This window comes from Mandrillus leucophaeus, unplaced genomic scaffold (assembly GCF_000951045.1).
Source record: "Mandrillus leucophaeus isolate KB7577 unplaced genomic scaffold, Mleu.le_1.0 Scaffold550, whole genome shotgun sequence".
NCBI classification, from domain to species: Eukaryota; Metazoa; Chordata; class Mammalia; order Primates; family Cercopithecidae; genus Mandrillus; species Mandrillus leucophaeus.
Genome location: NW_012105920.1, coordinates 517,364 through 530,199, shown reverse-complemented (window position 1 = coordinate 530,199; position 12,836 = coordinate 517,364). Strand labels below are relative to the sequence as shown.

The 12,836-nt window shown below is 48.3% G+C and overlaps 1 protein-coding gene across 1 annotated transcript in view; it reads right to left on the bottom strand.

Moving 5' to 3' along the window:
• The window catches only part of EPHX1 (epoxide hydrolase 1, microsomal (xenobiotic)), a 40,854-nt gene extending 34,058 nt beyond the window's left edge, over nt 1–6,796 (bottom strand). Inside the window, exons 1-3 of the mRNA XM_011997980.1 lie at nt 6,776–6,796; nt 6,192–6,299; nt 4,780–4,845 (exon numbers count right to left, since the gene is read on the bottom strand). Coding sequence (XP_011853370.1) covers nt 4,780–4,845; nt 6,192–6,299; nt 6,776–6,796 — 195 coding nt within the window. The remainder of the gene's footprint in view (nt 1–4,779; nt 4,846–6,191; nt 6,300–6,775) is intronic.
• Nucleotides 6,797–12,836: the final 6,040 nt, after the last annotated feature.

Genomic DNA, 12,836 nt, shown 5'->3' with positions numbered 1-12,836 from the left:
TCAGCTCACTGCAAGCTCCGCATCCCGGGTTCACACCATTCTCCTGCCTCAGCCTCCTGAGTAGCTGGGACTACAGGCGCCCGCCACCACGCTCGGCTAATTTTTTTTGTATTTTAGTAGAGACGGGGTTTCACCGTTAGCCAGGATGGTCTCGATCTCCTGACCTTGTGATCCGCCCGTCTCGGCCTCCCAAAGTGCTGGGATTACAGCCGTGAGCCACCACGTCCGGCCGACCTGGTGGCTATGTTTGCTGGGCCCACTGCTATTTCCCCACAGGGACAACTTAGCAGCAAGAAGGTCTTGCCACAGCCAGAAAAACTGGAACGTGAGAGAGTATATTCATTTGCCTCAAAGAGCTGGTAAGAGAGGCTCCTCATATCTTATCACTGCAGGATATACTCATACCTGGAAAGATGGCCTTGGGGCTTGGCACTGGGACCAACGTATTTCTCTTACTTTCCCAAAGTCTCTCCAAAATTAGCCAAGTCTCTCCAGTTCTAGCAGAAAGAGGGATACAAATTTGTAGGACCGGAAAGTCACCCCTCAATGCAGCCAGTGTCTCTCATTCCACGGGGAAAGCAAATTCCCAGGCTGAGTTGCCAGAGGACAAGCTGAGGTGGTGGCCTTTGGTGAGGGCTGGAGGGCCAATGGCTGCCTGCTCCTGGCCTCTCACAGCACGGCTCTCTGACCCTTCATGGAGGCACTGGGACCTCTTGCTTGCGGTCACCAGCCTCCCACAGCCTTCAAGAGTCACAGTCCAGGCTGCTCTTGGACTAAAGCCAGCCAGGCAGGCCCATGGCATAGAAGCTCAGAAGCTCAGAACATGACCTAGACTTCAGGATGTGTCTGGGCACCCACAGCCGCTCTGAGGAAGGCTAGAGAAGCCCTGAGCTGTGACACTGGGGTGGAAAGACTCTTTAAACAGACCATCTCCCATACTACAACCATCCTAAGAAGAGGTAGTTTTTCTTTTTAAAAATTGAGACAGGGTCTCACTATGTTGCCCAGGGTGGTCTTGAACTCCTAGGCTCAAGATATCCTCCTGCCTCAGCTTCCCAAAGTGCTGGGATTACAGGTGTGCTCCACCACTCCCAGCTAATTTATTCTTTATAGAGACGAGGTCTCACTTTGTTGCCCAGGCTGGTCTCAAAACTCCTGGGCTCAATTGACCCACCCCCTCAGCTTCCCAAAATGCTGGGATTACAGCTGTGTGCCATCTTGCCCAGCCAGTTTTTCTATTTTAAAGATAATTAAAAATGAAGCTCAGATATGTGTAGTTAATCCAGCTCTGAAGTACCAACAAGACATTCAAATTCAGTCAGTCTATTCATCAAACTTCCCAAATGCTAAAGGAAGCAAAAACTCCTGCTTCTGACCTAGGAACAAGACCTGTGATCCTAGTTTGTGGAGTAGCTGGAGAATTTTCCAGAAGTCTCTTTAACTCTTCAGAGAAAAGAACACTTTCCCCTGTTACGCAAGCTTGCTCAGTTAGGCCTTGGAGAGCCTAATGGGTGTGGCTGTGCGGGGGCTGGACCATGCACTAAACCACACCCACCCACCCACCAGGCAACAGACAGAGACACAGCAGGGCCAGTGGGCATGAGGACTCCACGCCAGGTCTCTGAACCCATCTCCTGGAATGCCGTAGGTCAGGCTGTGACAGTCAAATGGCTGCTTTCTGCTGAGAAAGGATGAACTATGACTTCCCCTGGGAAAGTAAATAAACCTTGACAGTAGGGGAGGCTGCTCAGTGCGAGCTTGGTTTGCACAATCCCAGTTATATAATAGAGGATTGGATTGCGCAGTTTTTTCCTTGGAAAGGAGAGGAAGCTCTTCCTGGAGTGCCCACCAGCTCCTCCCTCCTCAGGAAAGGGGTGTGGCTGGATCCTTGGCAACACTTTGGTCCCCTAACGGAGGAACTGCTGAGGTGCCTTCTCCCTCCTGCAACCCCCATCTTATCCCACAGCCCCTTGGAGACTCTGTTCCTAAGCCACTAGGTCTGGGTCAAGAACCAGTCACAGGCAGCTCAGGGGGCCAGGCGGGCTGGGCAGTGACCCTCCTGCCTTGACTCAGGGCCCTTGAACTCTTAAGATTTTGCCTCCCCTACCCTGTGGCCTTCACTCTACTTGAAGTGTCTTCACTGGACCCAGCAGAGGCTACAGGGCCCACTGAGTCCCATCAAAACTTACTGTTTCCCTCCTACACATTCCTTTCCTGAAATCCCTTTGGACTTAGCCACAGAATCATCACATAGCAGAGCTGCAAGAAGCCTTGCAGATCGCTGAGCCTAACCTCATTTTACAGATGAGGTCCAGAGAGGGGACACATTAATGGCAGAGCTGGGACATGAGAAAAGTCTCTTTTCCAGCCCAATCCTTTTCCCACATCACTGTATTGCCTCTCAAAGGAATGAATTGCTATTGATGGGATTTATGGCCCTAGCAGAGGTGTGTTTTGAGTATGAGATCCTAGAGGCCCCTCAAATCACTATCTGTCTACTCCATCTGTGCCCACTCTGGCCCTGAGTGGGTGGGCTTCAAGCTACTTCTTCAGCAAGGGTGACCAGCTCATGCTTGGCCCTCCCTTATTTGGTATACCCAGCTGTGATCCATGTGGTTGAATCTCTTGGCCTAAGAACTGAGAAATGGATCTCAGTAGCCCCTGCCTTCACATGTCTGGGCCTGGTCCAAGATACCAGAAGGGGAATCAAGGTGCCAGGTGAGCAATCACCAAGCCTGGGTATGCTGGCTCTCAGGTCGACAGGAGGGGCACTGTGCATTGGTGACCCTGGGCTCCCTGAAAATGCCAGTTACGTTTAAGACATCAGGCAGGAACCAGGGCACCCCAGGAGGAGCCTGAACAGAGTCACTCCACCTCCTGCAGTGGTCAAGATGCCCTTTCTGCAAAGGTCCCTCTGCCCACATAGCCCTCATTCAGGGCTTCCTGAAGATGCTTCCAGCTGCGTAAGTCCGTGCCAGCTAGTGTGCTTCAGGCACAGCTGAGAGGCAGGAGGCATCACGCAGAGAGCGTGTGGCTTGTCACAGATGGTGCTGAGGTTCACCCTGGCTGCCTTGCTGAGCAGTTGTTTTCTGTGGAAGGTTCTTCCTTTCCTGGAATTGGGAAGAAGGCCACATAAAGCTCAGGAGTCCCCTTGCCTACAGACTGAGCTAGTTCAGTTCATCCAGTAGGTCACTCACCAGCTTGACCCACACTCTGCAAACACAAACATAAGGCCATCCAAGCTGGTCACACTCCTGCCCCCAGCCTTTGTACCCGCACCCCAGGAAGCAGCCTGGCTGCTCCCTAACTCTTCAGGTCTATGCCAATGCCACCCTTCAGTGAGGCCTTTCCTTTCCACCTGGCACTCCTCTCCCCTCTTTAAAGTTTTATTTCTCTCCATAGCACACTTCATCTTCTAACATACTTGTTAGTTTACAAATGTATTTTATTATCCCTCTGCCCCTAGAACTGCAAATCCCAAGAGGGCATGCTCCCCGGTGTGCCCCAGTTCCACAGTGAGCAGTTCCTAAGTACAGCCCACGCTTCCTCAGGGAATACACGGGCCTCCTAGGTGTGGAAATTTGGGAAAGAAAAACTGCTTGCAGAACACTCCCAGAGTTTTTGCTGCTAAGTCAGACCAAGTGGGGCCAGTGAAAGGCCCCCTAATATCCCCCAAACCCAGCTCCCTGAAGGAGGCAACCATTACACCACAAAACAATGTTACTTTCTGGAGAATTGTGGCTTCCTGAAAATGTTTATTTTAAATTATGCTGGATGCAGAGGAGGCTGCACAATGGTACTGAAACAGGCACCAACCCCAAGGTCCTCAACAATTTTCCACCAACAGCTCATCAATCCCAGCAAAGGGCTGTCCTGGAAGCTGGCCTGCCAAGTGTATGGGTCCCCCTCACCTCCCACCTCCAGCCACAAGCTGAGCCCTCACAGAGCTTCCAGGACAGCGAGTGTTGCCTGTGGGGGCGGATCCAGGCTTTGTGGAATTTGAAGTTTAAACAATAGGAGGTGGGGAATGGAGGGGGCATTCAACTTTAGGAGAGAAAGGTCGAAATTAGGATTACAACATTGCTAGGCACCCCTCCTCCAAGGTCTCGGGAACCGCCAGGGCAAGGAAGGAGCCAGAAGCTCAGAGAAAAACGACACCTGCCAGGGAGGGAGGCAGGCGGCGACTCGGTCTCCGAGGCGCTTTTGCTCAGGTTGACCACATTCCCTGGCTTCGACTACAGGGTGAACTCCCGGGCAAGTTTCCTGTTCTGCAAGCGGAGAGGGCTGGCCTTCAATCCCGAGACCAGAGCGAGGGGGTGCGGGGCGGCGGCTGCAGCGGCAGACAGAGATGAAAGCGCGTTTCAACTAAAAGGTGTAATCAGTGTTTGGACTTGGGTGACAAATAAGTGCATTTCACCGCGGAGCGAGCCACGACCTTGGAAGCAGAGCTCGCCCAGGCCAGGGGACGCGGTGCGCTCCCGGAGTCGCGAGCCTCCAGCCCTGCGGCGTCTGCCCGCCATCTGAGACGTGGAATTCCCTGCGAGAGGTCCGCGGTCGCCTGCAGGCTCCTTCCCCCGGGAGGCGGCACGCGCGGTCTTTTGGCCGGGGCAGGAGCTGGGGGCGGACCGCCTACAAGTCCCTCTGCACCCCTGCGGACCGACCGCAGCCCCGACCCCTCGGCGCCCCGGCCCGCAGCCCACCCCGGCAGCCCAGCCCGCGCGGAGCCCGAACCGCGTTTGCGTTCGGGAAGTGCGGGCCCGGTCGGCCCCTGGCGCTTACGGTCTCGGCTCGCAGGCTTCGGCGGCTGCAGGCGCGCGGTCTCTCCGACTCCCCGGCTCCCCTCGGCTAGTCTCCAGCCGCCCCGGCGCAGTCTCCGCCCAAGCCCGGCCTCCGAGCGGGGCGTTCCCGGGCCCGGAGGACCCAGGTTCCGCACTTCCCCGCCCGTTACCTGAGCGATCCGGGAAAGTCTTTACACCTCCCCAGGGCTCCACCTCCGCCGGGGATAAAACAGGCTACTCAAAGGGCGGTCCGCGGCCCCGATGACAGAAATGGGGAGAAGCGTTTAGCAGCTTGTACAGCAGTTTGATCCCGTAACTTTGTCAGTGAATCTAAAAACAAAAATCCAAACTTGCATGATGTACGTCTTTTTATTTTTTTTATTTTTTTATTTTAAAAATTTTTTTGGAGACAGCGTCTCTATCACTCAGGCTGGAATGCAGTGGTGCGATCTCCGCTCACTGCAGCCTCAAGTGATCCTCCCACTTCAGCCTCCAGAATACTGGGACTACAGGCTGCACCACCACACCTGGCTAATTTTTAAATTTTTGTAGATACAGATGTCTCACTTTGTTGCCCAGGCTGATCTTGAACTTCTGGGCTCAAGCCATGCACCTGCCTCCGCCTCCCAAAGTGTTGAGATTATGGGCGTGAGCCACTGCACCTGTCTGTGTATGTCTTTTTAATTTCATCTAGCAGTTCATTTTTAGTATATTTAACAAACATATTGGTCCGTGACATACTGGGAAATTTAAAAACAAATTAATGTCTTTGAACAGAGAATGTGAGAAGCAATGGTCTGAAGCACTCTTGGGGGTCTTCATGGTGAGGACGAGTATACGACGCTGAGTTCAATGCCAGGGGAGCAACCTCTTAGTGAATCCCCTCCTGCTTTGGAGGAAGCTCAGGGCCCAGGCAGGTGGTTGCTGGGGCTCTTTTGACTTCTGTGAGAGCGTTGATCCCCAGTCCCTCATCGTTAGAAAGCCTGCCCCATAGCCTCTGCCATCACCCCTCCTTAGCTCCTCCCTTCACCTGCTCAGAGGTGCAGTTCTTTCAACCACTAGCATCCTCACTATCTGGGCTGACAGACTACAGCTAGGAGGCCACGTGCAGGGCCTGTGGCTGGAGTTTTAAGCTTCTGACTGTCACCCTGCACACTTCAGGATAAGGTTCACCACCAGCCACCTTCTTTTGTTCTCCAACCTTTCTGCTCATCCTGGCCCAAGAATTCTCTATTTTAATTAAGACTGGCTGTTTCTGGCCAGCAGACACACTCACCTCATGGGCAGCAAGGCAGTCTCCCAGGCGATGCACTGTCCAGGCCCCAGAAACGGCCACTTGAAGGCCAGGGCCTCCGGGGGCTGCTAGCAGGTGCCCACACACTCCTAAGCCAGGAACCCCGGGGGCTCCAGTACCCAGTTTTCAGCCCACTTCATCCCCTGCAGGTCAATGTACATCTCCTGGCGGCAGCAGCAGGTGCCCTCGGTCACTGGTGCTTCAGGGTCACAGTCGCCCTGAACTCTCTGTGGGCAAAGAGAGCAGGGTCAGAGGTCAGCTGGGAGGGCTGAGGTCAGAAGGCCTGGGGCACAGCTTAGTGGACACCTGGGAGGGAGATTTATGATCCAGCTCTCACTGTTTTAAAAGCTGGATATTTGTGAGAAGATGAATGAATAAACATATCTGAAACATAAAGGATTAAATCAGCTACTATTAATTAAAGGTCTCCTAGCAGGCCGGACACTGAACTAGGTACTTCACATGTATTATCTCAGGTGATGTCTGCATTTCATCCTCAGGTAGCTTCCAACATTATCCCCATTCCACCTGAGGCCACTGACACTCAGAGGTGTTCGGTGACATGCCAGAGGACGTGCAGCCAGTGGAAGGCAGAGTTAGATGGAGACCAGGCCGACTGGTTCCAAGGCCTCTTCTTAACCACTGTGCTATGCAGCCCCCATCTGCTCCAGAGAGCTAACTTGTCCATAAGGAAAGAATTCACCAAAGCAGGAGGGAAGATCATCTCCCCTAGTAACCGCTAAAGCTAGGATTTTTCAAAAATTTAATCACGAAGAAGGATAAAGTAGAAGTAGATGATTACAATCAAGTGTATATGAGTCAATGGCAACATAAAAATCCATTGAAAATTATCAAAGATATTTTTAAATAAAATGAATAATACAATTTCTTCCTTTTTTTTTTTTGAGATTAGGTTTCGCTCTTTTTGGCCAGGCAAGAATGCAATGTCTCGATCTTGGCTCACTGCAACCTCCATCTCCCATGTTCAAGTGATTCTCCTGCGTCAGCCTCCCTAGTAGCTGGGATTACAGGCATGCATCACCATGCCCAGCTAACTTTTGTATTTTTAGTAGAGACTGGGTCTCACCATGTAGGCCAGGGTGGTCTCAAACTCCTGACCTCAAGTGATCCACCCGCCTCGGCCTCCCAAAGCGCTGGGATTACAGCTGTGAGCCACCACGCTGGGTCTCTCTTTTTTTTTTAGAGACAAGGCCTGGCTATATTGACTAAACTGGCCTCCAACCTCAGCCTGCCAAGGAGCTGGGACTACAGGTGTGTGTCACTGTGCCCAGCTGCAAATAATTTTTTTCTAACATGTGTCTTGTCTTTTCATTCTCTTAATAGTGTCTTTAGAATAGCAGAATATTTTAATTTTAAAGAAGTCCAGTTTATCATTTTTTTCTTTTACAGATTTTTTTGGTGTTGTTTCTAAATCTTTGCCTAACCAAGGTCACAAAGGTTTCTTCCTATGTTTTCTTCTTATAAGTTTTATGGTTTTACATTTAGAACTATTATCTATCTTTTTAATTTTTGTATATAGTACAAGGTAGAGCTCAAAGTTCACTTTTTAAAAACATCTGGATATCTAGTTGTTCCAGCACTATTTGTTGAATGGGCTGTCTTATTTCCATTAACCTGCCTTCACACTTTTTTTTGAGACAGATTTCGCTCTTTCACCCAGGCTGATTTCAGCTCACTGCAACCTCCGCCCCCCAGGTTCAAACGATTCTCCTGCCTCAGCCTCCCGAGTAGCTGGGATTACAGGCACGTGCCACCACAACCGGCTAATTTTTTTGTATTTTTCGTAGAGACGGGGTTTCACTATGTTGGCCAGATTGGTCCCAAACTCTTGACCTCAGGTGATCCACCTGCCTCTGCCTCCCAAAGTGCTAGGATTATAAACGTGAGCCACCATGCCCGGCCACCTTTGATATATTTATTTATTTTTATTTTTTATTTTTATTTTTTGAGATGGAGTCTTGCTTTGTCACCCAGGTTGGAGTGCAGTGGCATGATCTTGGCTCACTGCAACCTCCATCTCCTGGGTTCATGCAATTCTCCTGCCTCAGCCTCTTGAGTAGCTGGGATTATAGGCATGTGCCACCACCCCTGGCTAATTTTTGTATTTTTAGTAGAGACAGGGTTTCACCATATTGGTCAGGCTGGTCTTGAACTCCTGACCTCAAGTGAGCCACCCACCTCAGCCTCCCAAAGTGCTGGGATTACAGGTGTGAGCCCCCATGCCTGGCCCTTTTGATATATTTAATAAATCAGTTATCCATATATATCTGGGTCTGTTTTTGGGTTCTGTTCTTTTCCATTGATCTACTTTATTTCCTTGATGCTATCTTGAATAACCGTAGCTATGTAATAAGACCTGAAGGAAGGTAGTGTTAGTCCTTCAACTTTTTGCAAAAGTGTTCCTTTGCAAAGTTGTTTTAGCTATTCATGGTCCTTTACTTTCCCATATGAATTTAGAATCGGCATGTCAATTTCTACAATAAATAAATAAATAAATAAATAAAAGCCTGCTAGGCCGGGCACGGTGGCTTATGCCTGTAATCCCAGCACTTTGGGAGGCCAAGGCAGGTGTATCACTTGAGGCCAGGAGTTCGAGACCAGCCTGGTCAACATGGCAAAATCCTGTCTCTACTAAAATACAAAGATTAGCTGGGTGTGGTAGCGTGCCTGTAGTCCCAGCTATTTGGGAGGCTGAGGTACGAGAATTCCTTGAACCCAGGAGGTAGAGGTTGCAGTGAGCCAAGATCACACGAGTGCACTGCAGCCTGAGTGACAGAGTGAGACTCCATCTCAAAAAAAAAAAAAGTATAATTTATTGATCTTTACTATATTCTAGGCACTGTGCTAAAAGCTTAAAATGGAGAATGATTTTTTTTTTTTTTTTTTGAGACAGTGTCTCGCTCTGTCACCTAGGCTGGAGTGCAGTGGCGTGATCTTGGCTCTCCGCCTCCCTGGTTCAAGCGATTCTCGTGCCTCAGCCTCCCAAGTAGTTGGGATCAACAGGCGTGCGCTGTTGGTAGAAGAGCTGAGGCGGGACTGGCTTATCTGTCATAATGTAAAAGAGTCTAGGAAGATGTCCGGGGTCCAGGGTCTAAAACCCCTCATGGCCTTTGGAACACCAAGCTCTGTGCCAAAGAGTGGAAGCCTGCCCTGCCACATCACAATCTCAGCCCATGGCATAAAACCCCTTGTGGCTTGGACGGAACCCCGGGCTCGGGGCATAAAACCCCTTGTAGCCGCTGGAATGTGCACAGACTTGTTGGTTCCTTGCGTCTTACTTGTAAACATGTCCTCCATTATCTCAAGCAGCAGAGCATATTCTATATGCGTCAAAGGAAATGCTAAACCATCACAGCTATGCTTAATGCACCACTACCTTTCTACCCCCACATCCTCACGCCCTCACCTGTTTACCCTCATGTCCTTACCACCTGCTTCTTTGTTTGATCACCAATAAATAGCGTGGGCTCAGGGCCTTCTGCAGCCTCCAATCTAGCGCTGGCCCCCACACCCACTTTGTGCACTCTTAACTTGTCTTTTCTCATTCCTTTGACCCTGACGGACTTTGTAGCCCCCACGGCCTGGTGTTGGGCCTGATAACCCCAACATTTCTGGTGCCCAGCATGGGGCTATGAAGACCCCAGTGAAGGAACGCTAGAGCATGTGGAAGTGGAGGACGCATCATCAAAGGAAACCTAAGGACGACTGAAAGGAGCTCGGTGGTTAAGCTAGGGCTCGGAAGAACCAGGGTAACAATGGGACAAAATGAAAGTAAACATTCTGCTTATCTGAACTTTCTAAGGCATTTATTACGGAGAGGGGGAGTGAATGTTAGTACTCAACATTTATTAATACTCTTTAGCACAGTAGATCAGTTTTGCCCACGGTTCCCAGAACAAGGGACAATGGAGTTGGATGAATGGGAAATAATTGGCAGAGATTTAAAAAAGGCACATAAAGGAGCCAAAATTCCGTTTCTGTTTGGTCAGTGTGGGCGTTGATAAACGCAGCTCTTGAGCCATTTCACACAGATGGTGAGGCAGAATTCAGATGAGGAACAGGCAGATGAGTGTAAAAAATTAACTTCAGATTCTGAATGTGAGGAACAGGAACCAGAGGAAATTAAAGAAAGGGAAGCTGAAAAAGTGTATTTTACTAGCCCGTCGGTTCCACCTGCTGAATTAAGTGAATGGCCACCTCCTCCCTCTCCCCATAATGGGTGAGATGAATTAGTTGTAAAACTTACCACTCTGGTAGTTACAACATTAAAACCTGCCGCAATTGGTGGTGCCATACAAAATTTTATTCAGAAGGCTAGAGCTGAAGGAGACCTAGAAGCATGGCAATTTCCCATTACTATAACCCAACAAGGAGGACAACATATAGCTAATTGGGCCACTTTTAAGTCATTAAAGGAATTTAAACAAGCCATTAGTCAATATGGGCCAATTTCTCCTTTTGTATAAACTTTACTAAAAAATGTGGCTCCTGATAATAGATTAATACCATATGACTGGGATACTTTAATAAAATCTGTTCTCACTCCGTCCTAGTACTTACAGTTTAAAACTTGGTGGGCTGATGAAGCTCAAACTCAGGCAAGAGAAAACACAAACACAGCCGCCTGTACCTGTTTCCTTTGAACAGTTAATGGGTTTGGGCCCTAATTGAGGCCAATTAGATAATCAAGCAGTAATGAAAAATGTTGCCATTGTTCAGTTACGCACTGTGTGCTTAAGGGCATGGAAAAAAATAAATGTTACAGGGAAAAAATATCCTTCTTTCATTAGACCTATGAGAGGGAAGGCTCATTTGGCTGAATATATTAAGGCTTGTGATGGCATTGGGGGTAATTTACATAAGGCTACCCTTTTAGCTCAAGCTATGGCTGAATTAAAGGTGGGAAAAAATATGCCCCGTTTCTCAGGATCTTGTTTTAATTGTAGGCAATTTGGACACACAAAAAAGGAATGTAGAAATGGAAATCAAAAGGCAAAAACTATTACCATCAATGAACAGAAAAGTCCCAGTGTATGCCCCCAGTGTAAGAAAGGCAATCACTGGGCAAATCAGTATCATTCTAAATTTAGCAAAGATGGGCAACCTCTTTGGGGAAACGGAAAGAGGGGCCTGCCTCGGGCCCCTCAACAAACCGAGGCATATCTGGCACAGTCAGCACCCTTACAAACGTACAATTGTCCCCCGCCACAGCAGGCAGTGCTGCAGTAGATCTTTGCAGCACAGTTCCTGTTTCCTTCCCTCCTGGGGAGCCACCAAAGAAGATCCCCACAGGAGTTAGGGGCCCTTTAACCTCAGGAAGAGTTGGTCTATTGCTTGGAAGGTCTAGCTTAAATTTAAGAGGTGTCACTGTACATACAGGAATAATTGATGCTGATTATACCGGAGAGATTCAATAAGTTATTAGTTCCTCAATTCCATGGTCTGCTTCCCCAGGAGAAAGAATTGCTCAGTTGTTACTGTTACCTTATGCAAACCTGGGAAGCAGTATAGTAAAAAGAATAAGAGGCTTTGGTAGTATGAATCCAGCAGGAAAAGCTGTATATTGGGTTAATCAAGTGTCTGACAAAAGACCTATTTGTACAGTAAGTATTCAAGAAAAGGACTTTGAAGGATTAGTAGATACTGGAGCTGATGTCTCTATTATTGGTTTAAATCAATAGCCCCAGCATTGGTCAAAACAAAAGGCATCCATTGGTATTACTGGAGTAGGAGCTGCCTCAGAAGCTTTTCAAGTTCCTTAATTTTGCCAGGACAAGGGCCGGATGGCCAAGAAGGGACAACTCAACCTATTATTATACCTATTCCTGTCAATCTATGGGGTAGAGACTTATTACAACAATGGGGTGCTGAAATATCTATTCCTATGGGTCAGTATAGTGACAACAGTAAACAAATGATGAGAAAAATGGGATATCTCTTGGGGAAGGGACTGGGAAAAAATGAAAATGGCCAACCAGAACCTTTAGAACTAAAAGGACAAACAGATCGAACTGGATTAGGGTATCATTTTTAGGAGCAGCCATTGCTGAGCCTGTGGCTCCCATTCCTCTTGTTTGGTTAACTGCCAAATTGGTTTGGGTGGAGCAATGGCCGCTGAAAAAGGAAAACTGGAGGCTTTAAAAGAATTGGTACAGAAAGAATTGCAAAAGGGACACATAGAGCCTACTTTCTCTCCTTGGAATTCTCCTGTGTTTGTTATTAAGAAAAAATCAAGGAAATGGAGAATATTAACAGATTTGAGGGCTGTTAATGCTGTAATTTAACCCATTGGTGCACTGTAACTAGGGCTGCCTTCTCCAACAATGATCTCAAAGTACTGGCCTCTCATAGTGATAGATTTAAACGATTGCTTCTTTACTATTCCTTTAGCTACCCAAGATTATGAAAAATTTCCTTTTGCTGTTCCTGCTATAAATAACAAAGAACTAGCAGACAGATCCCATTGGAACGTACTGCCACAAGGCATGTTAAATAGCCTGACTATTTGTCAAACTTATGTCAGAAAAGTTAAGCCAGTTAAAGAACAATTTAAAAAATATTATCCATTATATGGATAATATTTTATGTGCAGCTGAAACTAGAGAGGAATTAATGCTATGCTACAAACAAATGGAAAAGGCTGTGACTGCAGCAGGATTAATCATAGCCCCTGACAAAATCCAAACTTCTACTCCCTTTCAGTATTTAGGAATGAACTTTCAGTAGTTAGGAATGAACTTTCA